The sequence below is a fragment of the Sinocyclocheilus rhinocerous genome, unplaced genomic scaffold, assembly GCF_001515625.1.
Source record: "Sinocyclocheilus rhinocerous isolate Xijiao unplaced genomic scaffold, SAMN03320098_v1.1 scaffold1069, whole genome shotgun sequence".
Taxonomy (NCBI): domain Eukaryota; kingdom Metazoa; phylum Chordata; class Actinopteri; order Cypriniformes; family Cyprinidae; genus Sinocyclocheilus; species Sinocyclocheilus rhinocerous.
The window spans coordinates 681,879-701,274 of record NW_015635541.1 but is presented as its reverse complement, the minus strand read 5'-3'; the positions used below and the strand labels follow the sequence as shown (position 1 = coordinate 701,274).

Below are 19,396 nucleotides of genomic sequence, written 5' to 3'. Positions count from 1 at the left end.
TGTTAGGATAGGACAATATTTGGCTGAGATATAACTATTTGAAAATCTGAAATCTGAGGGTGAAAAAAAAAAAATCAAAATATTGAGAAAATAGCCTTTAAAGTTGTCCAAATAAAGTCCTTAACGGTGCATACTACTAAAGAAAAATTAAGTTTTGATATATTTATGGTAGGAAACTTACAAAATATCTTCATGGAACATGATCTTTTTCTTAATATCCTAATGATTTTTGGCATAAAAGAAAAATCAATAATTTTGACCCATACTATTGCTACATACTACACCCATGGCTATTGCTACAAATATACCCGTGCTACTTATGACTGGTTTTGTGGTCCAGGGTCACATATATTATCAAATTATTAAATTAAATTAAATTAAATTAGAATTACAGAATTAAAACTATATATTTATATTAAACTATATATTACATTAATTTTTAATTAAATTAAATTAATAATTTATTACTTTTGTTTTTTGGGTGAAATTTCCGGTAAAAATAAACATAAATAAATACATACATCAACAATCAATCTGAGGGTCACAGAGAGACTCCTTAATCATTGTTTACAAGGTTGCTGACAGACCACTGTTTTTATTAATATCCAACAAAAAAACAAAATGTTTGCCCAAAACCCGAGCAAACAAATTCTACCCTAATGTTCCTTTCTGTTGATGGTATTAGACTGCTATTCAAAAACACGGTCCAGCAAACTCAGCATCTATTCTAATGGATTCAATTCAAAACTGCGTCTTTTTCGCTGTCTATTTGTGTTAGCAGCTGCATTTGTTTTGATTGCATTAAATCAAAAGCACTTTAAAAGGCTTTACCTGAGGGACGCAGATGCTGTGCTGCGGCTATAATCTTTTAATCTATTAACATTTCATTCCACTCACAACAGCCTTTAGCTTGGCAATGGACTCCTGCTGCACCAAACCCACGCGTCCAGTGAGCACATCTCTATGGATGGACTCAGTATTAAAGTAAAAAAATGCAGCTAATTTACTAAAGAAACAATTACCTTCGGGATGTTAAAAAGGAACAGTTTCTCCCTTTAGAGAATGTCAAGGAAAAACTGAAAAATTTCTTTTTCAAATGAAGAACCAGGTCAGGGCATTAAAGGGGTAGTTCACCTAAAAATGAATATTCTGTAATTCTATTATTTACACTCACATGGCATTCCAAACATGAACGACTTTCTTTTTCCTCCATGTGACATGAAATAAGATATTTAGCAGAATGCTCATGCTGCTTTCGTCCATACAAATGATAGCGGGTGGCAAAAATCATACACTTTGCCGCAATTTCGCTTTGTTGTATCTCATTCACACATATTTAGAATGAGTTCGATGTCTATGACCTTTAATGTCTTGTATATTTATGACTCAGTGTAATGCAACAAATTTGACTATGCAATGACTTAAATTTGACTACTTTTACTACACTAAAACAAATGGGAAAAGAAATGCACATTTAATTGAAAGTAAATTTTTAAAGTAGAGAGACTGAAATAGACTTTTCTTATAAAACATATATATTTTACAATGTAATATGGACTACTTTTATGGTGCTGTTTTGGTCCATAATATTTTTGTGGAGTCCCAAGAAAGTAAGTCATACAGGTTTTGAACGACGACAGAAATTTCAGAAAGAAATTTATGGCAGAATTTTCAGTTTTGGGTGAACTATTCTTGATTTTCCTACAGATACACACACAAATCTTGCTAATCATCTCTCTGCTGTCTGTGCTGAAGGTTAAGGGGTATTATTTAGGACAGGTAACTTACATGCCACCGTCTCCCAGCTCCTCGTAGAGATTGGTCGGAGCGCCACCTCCTGTTGATTTTCCGGCAGGAAGAGCCATCTGGATACGGGCAGTTTTGGCACACTCGGCCTGCCTCCTGTAAAGCACCCCCAAAGAGTGAGTTTCCTTCATTTCAAAAGGCTCATTTCAGCTCTATTATAGGAGGATATGAGGTCTGGAGCTCCGGCAACTCTCATTTGATCTGTTCCAGCACTTTTTATTCATGCAATGCAAAATATCATGGGTTATTCAGCACCTTTCACACTGAGATGAGGTGTTTTATTAGGAGGGAGCTGAACCCGGCTCACTTTCTACTCTATGAGACCATGAAACCAGTCATTTCTGTTCATTTTCAAAGGCATCGCTATTGTGCTGGAATCAGAGAGGGCTGGAGTGAGTATGTCCTTTGCGTCTCATCTCAATTCAAGATTTCTACTCGTATGTTTCTGTTATAAAGGACTGAACCGAATAACGAGGGTACGAAGGCACACAGTCTCCGGCAAATAATTCATCAAAAAGAAGAATTTGAACTTACTCTTTGAATCTGAGCGCAGGGTCCACATGCAGTGACAGGAAGTGCAGGGAAAGAGGAAGAAGAAAGGAAAATGATTAGATAATTAGGCACAGGAATAATTCAACGAAACACAAGCAATGTAATATCATATAATATACCCACAGACCAACAGAGGACAAATGGTTTAGAAAATGGATAGTATAATAAGGATAATATATAATGGATATAACAGATAACATTGAATACTAAATATGAATATAAATATATAATTTAAAATTAATTATACTCTCTGACCTGTATGTAAATGCCTTAAAAAGGGGTTTCTAACCACTCTTTTTCCAGAAAATATTTCTATTGCACATACATGAATTGCCATACGTAATTGTCAATAACTTGGTTAATCAGCTCATTGTGTAATAGATCATGATCTTAATTCATATTTTTAATCGACTGGCAGTCCAAACTCTAATCTCACAGGTCAGAAAATGCTCATAGTGTTGAACCATGCAGCCCATTTTGGTTGCTGCAGGTCTGAGTGCATAATTCATGCTGTAAAATGTGATAAGAGCACAGGATAACCCCGGTTTATCCCACATCTCCAGAGCTGGGAAACAATACAGCTCTCAGCAGCACCCCCTCTCTGTCTCTCCAGCTCTCTATTCTCCTTCCCATCTTTGTATTTCATACACACACTCTCTCATCCTGACCCTGGGCTTCCTGGAGGCTATCAAAGATGCGCTCCTCTCAATACTATTTATTTAACCAGAATGCAATTACTCGAAACACAGCGTGAGATCTCGTAATGTGATATATAAGCTCACACTTGTGTCTCCTTTTACGCATCTTTAGTAAACAACCAAATGAAACGACATAAAAATGTCACTTCACCTTTAATACAAGAGTCTAATCACAAACTGAACTCTTTAATATGCGTCAAAACATCTGAATGCAGTCATGCATGCGTGTGTGCGTGCGAGAGCGAGCTCCACACACGTACTGTAGGTGTGTGTGTTTAGCTGTTTGTGTTCGCTCTATGATTACCCATCTGTTATGTATTTACACAATAGCTGATGACGGTCTCATTGGTGTGTGCAGAAGGTCAGGACCACACTCACGTCTCAGAGGAGCTGCTGTGTGTGGAGAGCAGGCCCATATGCTGGGCTTTCATGAGTAGATGTGACGGATGGATCGAATGCCTGGGATATGTCACAAATGCTTATAATTAATCTGCTTTCACACAGAGCTGGCTGGGAGATTAGCCTGTTAGCATGGCTAATTACTGAAAAAAGCCATTTTAATACCTGGCATCCAATACTCATCTCCCTCACCTACTGTGTGTGTTTTTTTCAGCCTGTCCTCAACGCTCTCAGAACTGTAGAGGTTACAAATAGAGACACGCAACTGTAGAGTAAAACGTCTTCATGTGTGTACAATAGCAGCTCTGAGATGGAAGGTACACGAAATATGCTGTCTTTATTATGTTAAATGTTTATATACTTCTTAACTGCTAGCTAAATGTCTACTAGTCTTGTAATCATAGTTAACTTTTGACTATTGACAAAATTCACGTTTGCAGCTTATTCTGGCTAAGAATCTCACAACTTAGAAAAGCAGCTGTCGAAACAAGATGTATAATGTATCTATGATGCATAACATTTGTGAATATAAATGATATATATAGTTACATAAGGGGGATGCGGTTTAACAAATCCCATTTACCATAGTCATGAAGAAATATGAAGGGAATATGAAGAAACATACATAAAAAAGAGCTTTTTGTGATAATTTTTGTGTGCTATTTTACACCTTAAAAAAAGCAAATACATTTAGAAATAATAATAACATTATTATTATTATTATTATTATTATTAAGTTTTTTAATTAACTGGCTGTCTAATACTAAAAATACCATGTGACTGTCAGTAGCACACTTTACTTTACATATTTTACTGTGGGTAAATTAAGTAGTAAGTAAATTCAGTCTGAAGAGACTGTTTTCTGCAGTGCTAGAATATAGTGTTTTGCTGAATTGATAAGCTGTTCAAAACCGCTGAAATATGCGACTTATGATTATGATTGGGAACTGACATTAGACAATTCGACAGGCAGTCAATCACAGCTGTAAGGATTTTCTACTCACTGTTTGTACGTCACCATGACGATGAGAATAGCATAATCCGTGGGCACGATTTGTTAAACCGAGGGAACAGTTTAAGAATTCGTGAGTACGGTTTATAAACTGAGGGGACGGATTGCAAAACCGTCGCCACGGATTGTTTTTTTTTCTCCTACAGGTGACTTCCCGGGCTCTGTATAATACAGCAACTGTATGAAAGAAATTGAAATGCATTGAAAAGAAATTGTGACCAAATTAAAAAATAAAATAAATACTGCAAATAAAAAATAATAATAATAAAATCATAAAGCAACTGTAGGAATGAAACTGAACTATACTGAAAAACTCATTTGTGATTATATTAAAAATAAAACAATACAATTAAGTATACAATTAAATTAAATTTAAAGAAATGATAAAAAATGGTGTAATTAAAATGTCAAACTGTCAAACCACAGATAAATACCTGTACAGTAAGCACATTATAATCACAAGATTCCACTCACATACACAGCATGTTTATACTGTAGTAACTATGACAGCCTTGAGATGATTGACAGCTAGATGTTGATAACATTCAGTGTCAATCCAAAGCATCTTCGACAGAGAAGCGGGAGCCAAGAATCCTGCTAATGAGGGCAGCATCCGTTCAGCTGTATTTAGCCTTTTCCAGTCCGTCATATGAGTTACTAGGCAACATGATATGGAAATCCTCATTCTCCCCTGCATGTGTAAATGGCTTGACTGTGCTAATATCAACCTGAGTTATTATTATTTAATATCTTGATATAGAGTTGTTTAGCAGTGTCACTCCAAAGCAGAGTAAGAGCACTTTTCTCCTCAGTCGACATGAAATGTAAAAAGACTTGGCTTTGGTGACACTTTGTTGATCAATAATGTTTAAATAGACCTGCATGTTAAGTACTTCATAAGTATCCACGGCAGACCAATTAGCCCTGCTGCAGCAGAACACTTCAACAGAAGCACCTAGTAAACAGGACTGTTCAAACACTATCGATTATCCAGGTTTAAAGACTGATGAAAGACTGTGTGTGTTTGATCTATGTGGTCAAACAGACCTACAAAACCACGTGTATATGAGCTCCACATCATCTGAAGAGTTTCCCTTTCAGCTTTAAAGAAATGAGGGTGAATAGATTTAGATTTTCAAAGTGAACTGAGTAACTCTGTTGCTATTCTGAATTTACACCTGTAAATTTTGCTCTCCACGTTCCATCAGCTCGATCCAGTTGACTGTACTTTCTTTCTTCTGAGAAACACAAAAGATGATATTGAAAAAAGCCTCACTGTTTTTGTCCCGACAGTGTTGTTTTATACTATATAGTTGAAATATTCTTCACCTTTGGTGTTTTGCAGAAGAAATGTGAATAAATGGTGACAATTTTCATTTTTCAGTCAGACTGCCATAACATTTAACAAGTTTTTATGGAGTTTAACTGAATAACAAAATCAAAAGAATAGGTTTTAATTTCCAAGCTGATTACTGGACTCACACTTACTCAACAAATAAAATAAAATAAAAATAAATGTCCACACACACAAAAAAAATCACTCATCTGTCCTCATCTGTAACATAGAAAAACCACAAATGAGATCTTTCTAAAGGCACAATTAAATCAAAAATGAAAATTGATCATTCAGTCTCCCTCATGTTCTTCCAAACCTATATACATTTTTTTCTTCCATAAAACACAAAAGAAGAATGTCCTTCTTTTCTCCATACAATTCCAAGAGCTCCAAAAAGAACCACAACATGGTCCACGTGACTCATGCACTCTATTCCAAGTCTTTGTAAGACATACAATGGTTTGGAAAATAGTGCAAGGAAAATAGTTTCCAGTATTTGAAGTAAAGCTGAAATAGCATATGTGTATATAGATTTAGGTCCCACTTTATATTAAGTGGCCTTAACTACTATGGCGGGTGTGGGGTGTTTTTGTATAAATGTATAAATGTATAAATGTAATACATGTATAAATGTAATACATGTATAAATGTAATTATACATTTAATTATAAATGTAATTACAGAAATTAATTACAGATGTAATTACATGCAGGTATTTTTAAAATATAAGTACAATGTAAAAACATGTATGTACACAATAAGTGCATTGTACCAAATGATTAATTTAAATGTAAGTACATAGTTGTTAAGGCCACTTAATATAAAGTGGGTCCTAGATTTATATATCAGTATGGTATGTGCTGGTTCACTAAATGGACAAGGAATGGAACAGACTCAAGCTGGACTGAAGCACACAGGAATCAGAAAGGAGTGATGAACAAACTGCCAATATTTTGTTTCTTTTCTAAATCAAAGACGCTGGAACATCATTTCAGATTGTTAGATCCAGGTTTAACCCCTGGTTTTACCCACAAGCCCTTCATCTCTTTGAACCACGTCCCTGTTGTGGAGGAAGAGAAACAGCATGGGCTAACTCACACTGTTACATACACGCAGTGTGAACGTGCTCAACAATGGCTGCCTGTTTTTAGCGCATTTCAGAGTCAATGGGCTTCGAACCAGCAGGATGGCTGGATTCATCCATACAAAACACCACTGAGAGTGACCAGATGAATTCTGGAGAAAGAAACGAGTTTTGTGAGGGGAACTTTTGTGAATGCTGAGGTACAGCACAGACTGTAAAGCTTTGAGAAGCAGATTTTGAGTTTTATGACCTGAGACACCAGAAAACTACCTTGTCTCCAGCAGAACATATGAAAGGAAAAAAAACTCAGCAGTCGGCTGTTCTCAGTGAGGAAGGTACATACACACAAACAAACAAACACACAGTCTGAAGAACAGCATGTCCCCAGAGTCAAATGGAGACAGATAATGTCCACACAAAATAATATGTCCTCATCTGTAACAAAGTAAAATTGCAAATGAGATCTCTTTAAAGGCAAAGTTCAGTCAAAAATGAAAATTGATCATTTAGTCTAACTCATGTTCTTCCAAACTTGAAATTTTCTTCCATGAAACACAAAAGAGGATTGTCCTTTTTTCCATACACTTCCAAGAGAACCATAAAAGTGGTCTTTGTAAGACTAGTGCTAGGAAAAAAAGGAGTTGTTAAATAGTTGACTGAAATGATCTCAACAATTTTTCTACATATAAAATAAAATAAAATAAAATATAGAAATATATAAAAAATGTAACTGAAAATTAACTGAAATAATGAGTAAATAATTGTATTTTCTAGAAAAATTACTGAAACTAAAATAGAAATAAAGCTATATAATAATAATAATAATAAAATCACATAAAACGACTACAACCTAAAATAAAATAAAAAATGAAAATATAAAAATAACAATGGTTTCATGGCTCTCAAAATTCATTTGCAGCTCGGCATCATAGACAACAAAATTAGTTCAAATCTGATGTATGGATGAGATTTCAGAGTGACAGAGGTTGAACAAACAACAACAACAATACTACAATAACTTTTCTTTGAATATCTCAGTTGGTTCTGTTAAACAATAAAGAGATTAAATAAAGAATTCTGCTGGAATTTCTCAGATTTTTTTGCCTTAGACCCTTACATGCGATCTTAAATCTATCAGGATCTCAACAAATTAAATACAATTAAATAGTCATAGATTTTAATACGAGCTAAAACATTTCACATCAAATTCTTGCAAATGCTCTCTTACTGTGCAGTATGTCAACAACTGTTTCATTTATGTCTTTATTTCTCTAAAGAAATGTTACCAGTAACCTCTAAGGCATAACATTTTCATCTGGGCAGCTGCTCTGCTTTGGTAGAGATACAAACAGGAGCAGAACACATCTAACAGTGAACAAAATAAAACATGTATAAGAGTAAGAAGTGTGTCTAGAAAGGCAGAATAAGGCAGGTGGTCTGTGATCTCCTGTGCTTGTGAATATGAATGAGATGTGTGTGTTGGCTCAGTAAACACATATTTGAACAGAATCCTGATGACTTGTGTTGGATCCCAGTGACAGACGCGTCTCCCTGCTGAGTCACGGGGCACAGCAGAGTTTAAATGAGCATATTGCTGTGTGTCTGGACTTCAGGGGGCTTTTCTCCTCTCGACCGAGGAGGACAGGTGCTTCACAGCTGTTCACAAAGCCAGTTCATTTCCTTTTTCTCCTTTACTTTTTTGCCACTATTGTGTAGACTAGAGATATGTCGTGATGGCAAGAGTTTATTTAGATTTTTTCTTACATACAGATATAATAACAATTAGTCAACTAGATGTTCAGGCTGTTTAAATGATTTTGAAGACGAGTTGTTTTGCACAGAAGACCAAGATCAAGCAGTGATGGTAAGATGAGTAGGGAAAAGGATCTCGAAATGTTGCAAGCCAGATTTAAACCCGAAATGTCACGTCAGCACCATATACTGTAGCACAGAGGACAAGGCTCTGACTTTTTCCCCTTTTTCCAAATGTTTGTTAAAGGTGTCAGGAGTGGCTGTGTGTTTGGCTTACTTGAAGAGCTCTTGTCTGGAGATGGCTCTGTTGGTGAGAGGGTCGATGGCGTACACCTGCAGGTCTGATTTGGTGTAGTCCTCAAGTTCATAACCTTCTCCGTGTCGCCGAGGGCCAATCGATTCCACTATCACTTTAGCACCAGGGATCTGATCTTGCACGTAGCGCTCCAAAATACTGGGCAGAAAAATGGGAAATGAAATTACTTTATCTACTTCAAACATTAAAATGAAAAACCCACTTACTTAATTTCTGATACTTCTACTTTACAATCTAATAAAAAAAAACAAGCACCGAAAACGATCTATTTTTGCTAAACCTAAAGGGTGAACCTCACAAAACATCCCAAAATTAAAAGAAAAAGGACATATTCAGTTCATTTTATTAATGTATATCACATTATATCACTGATTATTTTCCATTAATGATCATGACAATCATCTTGTCAGATTTTTATAAAAATCAGCATCAGTAAGTAAAACAGTTATAATAAATGCTTAAATATTTAAATAATGTGACTTTTCACATTAAGGTGATAGAGATATAAATATAATAGCTTTTTTCTTTTGATTTCGAAATATAACAGAGTTTGTGAATTCTTCCTATAACTCGTGCGTGAAGCATACAGAACACTGAATAAATGAAATTTTACTGTCTTCTAACTTTGCAATATATACACCTGACTAGTATTAAAAAAGCAATAATTTAGTATTTTATTATGATTATTCTGCAATCTACTGAGCAAAGTGGTTCTATTTTGCTTATTGAAATTTGTCATTTGAGCTCAATTCTGTGTTTTAACAATTGAGATGGCCTTTTAAAATCAAAGCAAGTGGGAAAACAAAGGCTGCTGACGGTGCAGGAAACAATTAAATGCCACTCAAGGAAAGCAGCAGTGCAGAGAAACACATCGAGGGAGGAATTCTCACCTAATCAGCTGCTCTTTATTCTCCTCCACCACAGTGGGCGGCACATTAGAGACCACAACCTGCATGTCCAAGGCATTGACAACGGACACCTACAACCCACACAGAATACGAAAGAGACAGAGGATTTGATTCATGTGGTGTAGTTTATATGCACAGGTGATACAGGGCAGGCCGACAGAGCTAAAAAAAAATGTTTCAGCATGATGATATTATATTTTCTCCAAAATGGCTTAAGAGTGATTTTTTTAAATCAGAGGAATGATAATTTCAAGCAAACATTTACTGTTACCAGGCAGATTTTTGCAACCATTTTTGCTGTTTAAAGCATCACAACTAAAACACAATTAAAAATCAAATTTAAACCTGAATATAAATCAAAAGTTGTAATATTTTGGGAAATGTTATGACATAAACGGTCAGGTGTTCTTGCTTCCATTGAAGCACTGGATGACCATCTGGTTCTTTACTGTATTTTTGATCAAATACATGCAACCATGGTGAGCATAAGAGACTATTTTCAAAAACATTAAAAAATCTTACTGTCCACAGACTTTTTATGGTGGTGTAATTTGCAATAAAAAATGTATTAAATTGATACACATCCCAAAATGAAAAGAAGTCATTTTTTCCTTATTTAAGATGCATGCATTTCACATTATCTTAACTGATTATTTTACATTAATGAACATGAGAATTGTCCTGTCAGATTTTATAAATAAAATCCGCTTTAAGACAATATTTAATATTTTAATACAATAATTAATAAATGCTAAAATATTTAAATAATGTGACTTTTTGTATTAGGGTGATAGGGTGATTTTGAAATATAACAGTGTGAGATTCTTCCTATAACTCATGCGTAAAGCATGCAGAACAGGTACTATACTGAATAAATTACATTTTACTGTCTCCAGTTTGCAATATGTATACCTGACTAGTATTAAAAAAGCAATCATTTTATCTTTTATTATGATTATTCTGCAATCTACTGAGCAAAGTGGTTCTATTTTGCTTATTGAAATTTGTCATTTGAGCTCAATTCTGTGTTTTAACAATTGAGATGGCCTTTTAAAATCAAAGCAAGTGGGAAAACAAAGGCTGCTGACGGTGCAGGAAACAATTAAATGCCACTCAAGGAAAGCAGCAGTGCAGAAAACGCACCGAGGGAGGAATTCTCACCTAATCAGCTGCTCTTTATTCTCCTCCACCACAGTGGGCGGCACATTAGAGACCACAACCTGCATGTCCAAGGCATTGACAACGGACACCTACAACCCACACAGAATACGAAAGAGACAGAGGATTTGATTCATGTGGTGTAGTTTATATGCACAGGTGATACAGGGCAGGCCGACAGAGCTAAAAAAAAATGTTTCAGCATGATGATATTATATTTTCTCCAAAATGGCTTAAGAGTGATTTTTTTAAATCAGAGGAATGATAATTTCAAGCAAACATTTACTGTTACCAGGCAGATTTTTGCAACCATTTTTGCTGTTTAAAGCATCACAACTAAAACACAATTAAAAATCAAATTTAAACCTGAATATAAATCAAAAGTTGTAATATTTTGGGAAATGTTATGACATAAACGGTCAGGTGTTCTTGCTTCCATTGAAGCACTGGATGACCATCTGGTTCTTTACTGTATTTTTGATCAAATACATGCAACCATGGTGAGCATAAGAGACTATTTTCAAAAACATTAAAAAATCTTACTGTCCACAGACTTTTTATGGTGGTGTAATTTGCAATAAAAAATGTATTAAATTGAAACAATTTTCACACTTTGTGAGTTAGACCCCACTGTATACCATCCAGCTTTAAAGTGCTATTTGTGGTTGTAATGGTCTTTAATTCAGTTCAATAAGGGTGTAGCATCCGGATGAATGCTTTCAGAATCACTTTCTACACCAGCAGAAAATTCTACTGCTAGTGGAAATTGAAAATGACACAAACATTATTGACATGTTTAAAACCCTTATGCACACATCAGTTCCAAAATCCCTCTTATTTTATTTGGCGTTCATTAGCCAAGAGATTTCCAGGAATTGCACAAGTCACTGGCTGCAACACTTCAGGAGATACAGCAGCATAAATAATTCAGCTGACACAAAAACAGTTTATTTATATATTCATTACTGCACTAAGTAGTGCACAAATACCATATGCACTCCCGCAAGCAAACATTTATTCAAACATATTGTATTTACCAAACTAAATCGACACTCTGGAGAGATATTTTCCCTTAATAACAGTGCTGATTGTTGTTATGCAATTTAGACACTTTTTAAATTATTCAGTCAGTGATTTGATTTGAACCCCAAACATTCATTTTGCATAACCAGAGGAGTGAGAGAAAATGTCATTTCTCAAAGTGACGTGTTTTGTGCTCGAATCATCGTTTTGCATGAGGTGCATGAACAAACATACAGGTCAAAGGTCACGTGCACTCACCACCACATCAGCCCTGCCGCTCAATCCCTCCCCATAGTTGTCTGTGGCGATGACCTCAAACTTGAAGTAGGACCGGCGCATGTTTCTGAACATGATGGCGCTCTTGATGATGCCAGTGTACGGCTCAATGACGAAACTGTCCTGCCCCTCGGGTGTGGGGGGGATGATCAGTCTGTAGGCCATCTTACTGTAGTTTCCCGTGTCGATATCTGTAGCCTGATACACATGCAGAAACATATATGAAAACGAATATGATTTTGAGAAATTCACATTATCTGGTTATTAGGTCTGTCAAGTGAATCGCACATCAATTTTCCCTGAAAAATTACCCCCCAAAAGATAAAGTCATTATTGTGTTAGATGAGAAAAGCTTTGAATAGACATTACAAAACAGAGCTTCAGAAAAAAAATATTTTGATTCAACCTTGCATAAAAATAATAAATATTAAAAGGTATTTAAGTTTTTGTTTTTTTTTAACATTTTATTTAAAAAAGTAATATTGAAATATGAAATGATGATATGATATATGATATTATGAAACTAAAACCACCAGTAGGTGGCGGCAAGTTACTGTCTTAACGAATGAGTCATTCAGTCATTCATTCAACCGATTTGTTCAAACAGCTGATTTCAAGAAAGTGACTTGCTTGCTTGCTGTGGCTTTGTTTGGAACTATTTTCACTTGCGAAAAAGAACAAAACAGAGAGTTTTGACAATATTGTTTCTAAAATGTAACAATATTAACTTGTTTATTGAATTATTGCTTAAAATTAATATACGTCAACAAATGTACTAATAATAACTTTAACACATTATTTTTCTTTAATCAATCGCACCAAACTAATGCATGAAATCGACAGAACTACTGGTTATATAAAAGAACTAGAAACTAGAATACTTTAAATGTAATAAAAAAAATAACATTTTGGCCGAACTATCACTTCAAAAGCCTTGCTGGAAGAAATAGAGAATTAAATACAAAAGCTCCACAGCTTCCACTTCAGTGATGACCTAGAAATGTAATAATCCCCATATATCATCAGATTGTACGCCTTAATGTTTTTTATAGTTGTTAAAAGACTCAATTTATGAGATAACGTTCACCTTGCAGTAGCCTAACACACAGATCCCGGTGGGTACTTTACAGGGGTCCATCACTTGTCTTCCACATTGTCCGAATGGAGAGGGAAGCTGTCTAAGCACAGTTACTAAGATGTGGGGGGAGGTGAGCAGATTTGAACAGCGAGAGAGAGATTGTACTCTAGTGTTGACAGGTGTGTCAGGATGTGAACAGCATGTTCTTCACTGTAAAAATGAAATATAATGTACTGCAGACACCAACACCAGCAGAACATTTCAAACCCCATGAATTAATCACCATTGTTCCAGTGTATTCTGCTGGTATTGTGCTTAACAGCACTACCACTCTAAATTTGAAAACACAACAAATCATATTTAACATTATGATTCTACAGTTAATGCAATGCCATATTTAGAGGCAAGTTTAAACAAATTTAGAAATTAGAATGATCTCTGAAGTATCAAGTGACACTGAAGACTGGAGTAATGGCTGTTGAAAATTCAGTATTGCATCACAGGAATAAATTACATTTTAAAATATATTAACAGAAAATTATTGTTTTTTAAATTGCAATAATATTTTACAATATTACAGTTTTTACAATATTTTTAAATGAATAAATGCAGCCTTAGTAAGCATAAGATTCTTTCAAAACTATTTCAAATGTACAGTATATGAATCTTCAATTATTATTCATTAAGTTGGTTCAAACTTTTATGCTTATAGATTTCTCTGTGGAACAAATAAGGAAATTTAAAAAAAAAATCTTGATGCCTCCATCCTACATATCTGAACTCTCGCTAAACCTGGACATTTTAGAAGCTGAATACAATTTCATATTACATTTCAGAGGTATTTCAGAGATTACGAGTAAATAAAAATATTTTAAAAACTTAAAATGTAGTATATAAGAACTATTTTTATAGTGTTTTGTCCGTTTTTGGTCCCTACAATCTGCCATTGCAAAATTTGTGAACAGTCTTCAAAATTTCTCTTTTTGTGTTCTGCACAAAGGCTGACATTAGCATAAGTAAAAAAAGATCAAATGTTTGTTTGGTCAATGGCGAGTGCCCACTTGCCTCCCTTCAACAAATCAGTCAGGACTACAGGGTGAGCGTTATGTCACCTAATTAATATTCATGAATCCAGCCTAAGGTTTATAATGTGCCCACATGATATTTCAGTTCGTTCCTACACTGCTGCCTAGGAATAAATAACACATATACTCACCACAACTTTCAGTACTGTGGTGAAGGTCTTAGTGTCTTCAGTCACTCCTCCGATGTAAAGAGACCTTGTGAAGACCGGAGGATGATCATTCTCATCCTGCACGTCGATAAATACCTTCGCCGTGTTCGCTAGTTATATTTAAACACACACACACACACAGAAGAAACAGACCTTAGTTTATGGAAATATAAGCCCTATTTGTCACAGTTTGAATAAAAAAGCCATTGTTAATGTAAACACACGCAGCCACTGCAACCCTCTCCACGCTGTGGCAGACGTGAGAAATATGCTCTGTCAGAAAACATTTGTCTTCTGCTGCACTAAACGACAATATATAAAGTCATCTGGTGTAGATCTAAGCACACACAGGGGAAAGCGCAGATGAAGAGCTGTATATCATAGCTCAATAAGAGAGAAAAAAAAGAAATGAAGAAAAGAAAAACAGGTGGGGAAGTGAGAGAGAGAAGGTGTGCCAGTCCTGTTATGTACAACAAAATTTACATCAAAGTTAAAACAAGACACATGGCAGGACAAATGCGCGCACACACACACACACACACACACACACACTCTCTCTCTCTCTCTCATGTTTGTGATTTGTACAGTTTTCCTATCAAAGGCTTGTGATGTGCTCAATGAACTTTAAATTTAACATGAAATGGAGTTTGCAACCCATTTTATTTCTGTAATGTGGCTTATCTCTGAGTGAATATTCAATGAGAAACACATTGAACAACAACAACAAAAAAATGTAGGACGGGATTTTTGCATCCACTGGGATTTGATTGAATCGTGATATATGGGCCTGATTTTGAGTTTGCAATCGGTTTTGGAAGACTCCTATTAATATACTGAAACACCCACATTTTTAGGAAGCCTCTTTACTCGACATATCCCAGTGGACATTATACTTTGTCATTTGCAGGACCAGAAAACATTTCCCACATTTTTTACTCAATTTTGGGAGGAAATCTGCAGAATGGATAATGGCTAAATGTGTTAAAGTTTGCCAATTTTCAACCAGCTTTGTATTGTTACAATGTAGGTTAGTATATAAACAATGTGTAATGTTTTTCATGTATGTCCCTTTGTCTCTGTTTTCTCTAGTCATGTAGCACAGATAAAAAAAACAAAAACAATTCTGCTGCATAGACAGACAACTTTTATTAAAACCCAAATCTTGCCAGCAGGGAATCACCTCTTCAAACAAGACTGAGAATACAACACTTTTATCGACAACTGAAAGCACGATCAAATCAGGGTTTTAAATGAAAAGTTGACACTGTCAATAATAAAAAAAGTTGTTTCAGAGGCGGAGCAAGTTATTCGATTTTGATGTCACATTTTTTTGGGCATGCACTGAAAAATCGTTCACAGTAAGACCACAAAAGGGTGTAAAATAAGCACATAGAGCCACACACAAAAAGCCACTCCTCTAAAATGGATGCATTTCATTAACATTGCTTTGTAATTCAATGTATGCGTGTGTGTTTCTGTGTCCATCTTAAAGCGATCTGAGCTGTATTCTGCTCTTGTCCTTCAGCACACATCTATGCAGTTTTAATGTACACAGACCGCTGGAGGAAGATCAGACCTCTCACAGGAAGAGGGAGATGTGCTCTGCTCTACCTGTGCTGTCTATCTTTCAACCTCAATAAACTGCATGAGCTCTACACTTATGACCTTTCCAATAACTCCTGCTCTAACGGAGATTCAGCACATGCATTACAGCACCAGAGAGCTGGTGATCTGCAGTACAGTGACATTTCCATAATTAAAGGTTGTGGTTTATCCTATTGCTGTTATTATTTTAAACAATAAATAACAATAACCAATTACAATAATGAACAAATATTTTGCCAAATAGCAAGTTCAGTTTCATTATCCTATTTTAATAATGTAGTAGGCGAGGCTCTTTATAATTACAAATCAACATTTTAAATAAAGAAATCACGTAAATTAGTTTAACGGCTAAACCTCATACCTAAAAACATATGCACTACCAGTCAGATTTTTAATGTTTTTTTTTTTTCCAAAGAATTCTCTTCTGCTCATCAAGCCTGCATTTATTTGATCCAAAATACAGCAAAAGCAGTAATATTGTGAAATATTTTTACTATTAAAAATAACTGCTTTCTATTTGAATATATTTGGGTTATATAAATTAATACTTTTATTTAGCAATGATGCTTTAAATTGATCAAAAGTGATGATAAAGACATTTATAATATTACAAAAGATTTTTGTAAAGATTGCATTATAGTAATATGCATATGGAGGGATATGTGCTTAATGGTTACGAAAATAACGTCTCCATTAAAAAATTGTAGTAGTCCTAAAAATTGGCTTCAATTTCTTATTTCACCCCAAATATGATAAAAAAGAAAAATTTTGGTTTCATGAGGTTTAGAATTTCATTTGAAATGTGTGGTCATATGTGTCTGTATATATATCAGCATAAAATGTTTTGTATCTGTCATTTATTTCACTCTAAATTTGTAAAGTCCTCAAATAAAATCCTTAGAAAAGATGAAGTGTGCTTCAGTGTTGTTCTTACTTTTGGAGGGAGCGCGTAGACTGGCGAGGATGATGGCGAGGGAGTCGGCCTGCACGCGGAGCACATAACTGGTCACGCTCTCGTAGTCCAGAAGTTTATTTGTGTAGATGATCCCAGTGCGGTTATTGACCATGAACTCACCTGCAAACACAAACTGATCAGAGAACGGTTCACAGCGCCTTTAACTCCAATGATGACTAGTAATTCAGGGTTCAACCCTCTACATTGCGAGTAAATCACTCGCATATGCGACTAAATCTTACTCTGGGCGACTAAATAATGTCTAACATTAGCCATTGGCTAATAAATTCTTAGATTTTACACGCCAGTATGCAGAGGTGGGGGCAAGTCACACATGTTCAAGTCTCAAGCAAGTCTATCAGTCTGGCGAGTAAACAAAAAAAATGTACTAGCCAATGGCGATTATATTGCCACGGTGTGCGTAGAGGGTTGGGGTTGTATCTTATTCACTAATCACCTGCAGTCCAACTCAACCAGGAAAACAATGCGCTGCTTAGTTCTAAATTTTATTCTGTTTTGTGTCAAAGAATCACATTTGCACACAGGTTTAGTGAATTCCCTTCAGAGTGAAAACTCACCTCCTTCATTTCCGCTCACTATGGAGTAAAAGACAGTGGTGTTGACGGCTGCGGCCAGAATCATTCCCACAGGCGTCCCGACAGGAGCGCTCTCACTCACCGGACTAAACCTGCAGAAATAAAGCAGAGCAAATGACAAACTTCATTCAGCATTTACAACACACAGCTGAGTGCGGTGGAGAACTGTCAGTTCCAGCGCAGTTACTGTGACATAAATGTCAGTTTCCTGTTGAATATTGTATAAATATCAGAGCAGTTCAATAGGCCCTCCACCTCCACAAAAGACCTACAGAAAGTGCAGAAAGAATAGAAGGACTTTGCTTTAAGAAGTGAAAGGGTTTAATTACTGTATTTAAAAGCAACACACATGAATCACGGGTCTAAAGAAAAATCCATTTCTAAAGCTTTTGTCTACAACATGAGCTGACCTCTGAGGCCAGCGATTCTCAACTGAAGGGTAAATGTTTAATGCAAATAATAAAATGCTAAAACTAGTTTGGTTAGAAAAATAAATACACTTTTAAAGGGGAAGAAAAATAATTTTTGTGGTTGATGTCAAGCACTCAAACCATATACATTACTGTTCAGAAGTTGGTGGTCTGTAGGGCTGCACGATTAATCGAACACGAACATTAATCGCGATTGTCATGCACATTTTGTCAGTAAACCCGGTTCTGTGATTAGTAGTAAATCTCCATCACCTGATTTCAGATAGAGCAGCATTTACTACACAGAGCCTAGTTCTCTGACAAGCTATGCAAAATCGCGTTCATAATCGCAGACGATATAATCGTAGGATTATGAAATCGACGAAATCGTTCGCGATAAGGACAGTGCATTATAAATATACTTTATTTTAATGAAAATTATAATAAGAACTCAGATAAACCGTATATTGCTGTAGTCGTGTGTTTATTAATCACGTTGAATCAATGAAAGCAGTTAAATCTTCTGTTTATTTAGCTGCAGCGATAGGCATTTCCTGGATTTCTTCTTCGGGTCATATTTGGAGTTTCAGCGCGAGAGCGCCCTCTGGCATTTGGATGGAGATTTACTGCTGATCACAGAACTGTGCTTCACTGAAAGATACGCATGACAACCGCAGCTTCTGCCTAATCGCAATTTATTGCCTTTGCGATTTAATTCCGATTAATTGTGCAGCCCTAGTGGTCTGTATGGTTTTATTTATTTATTTTTTGAGAGAGAAATTATCACTTTTATTCAACAAGGATGCGTTAATTATTCAAAAGTGGCAGTAAACATTTACATTGCTACAAAATATTTATTTCAAATGAATGCTGTTGTTTCTGACTTTCTATTCATCAGAGGATCCTAAAAATACATAAAAAAATGTTAAGCAGTACAACTGCTTGATCATGAAGGATCATGTGACACTGAAGATTGTAGTAACAATGCTGAAAATTCATTTTAATACACACACATACATACATATATATAGGGCTGGACGATATGGCCAAAATTGATATCACAATATATTTCTTAATGTCGGTCGATACGATATAATTCCGATATCGATATGAACACTATTTATCTGAAATAGAAATCTTTTGTAACATTATAAATGCCTTTATCATCACTTTTGATAAATTTTAAGCATCCTTGCTA

At 35.4% G+C, this 19,396-nt stretch overlaps 1 protein-coding gene across 1 annotated transcript in view; it reads right to left on the bottom strand.

The window, feature by feature from the left end:
* The window catches only part of LOC107747281 (protocadherin-15-like), a 187,002-nt gene that overhangs the window by 18,012 nt on the left and 149,594 nt on the right, over positions 1–19,396 (bottom strand). The window contains exons 25-33 of the mRNA XM_016561750.1: positions 17,771–17,880; positions 17,172–17,312; positions 14,615–14,742; positions 12,303–12,518; positions 11,025–11,113; positions 8,917–9,093; positions 4,460–4,510; positions 2,341–2,349; positions 1,789–1,902 (exon numbers count right to left, since the gene is read on the bottom strand). Of these exons, the coding sequence (XP_016417236.1) occupies positions 1,789–1,902; positions 2,341–2,349; positions 4,460–4,510; positions 8,917–9,093; positions 11,025–11,113; positions 12,303–12,518; positions 14,615–14,742; positions 17,172–17,312; positions 17,771–17,880 (1,035 nt within the window). The remainder of the gene's footprint in view (positions 1–1,788; positions 1,903–2,340; positions 2,350–4,459; positions 4,511–8,916; positions 9,094–11,024; positions 11,114–12,302; positions 12,519–14,614; positions 14,743–17,171; positions 17,313–17,770; positions 17,881–19,396) is intronic.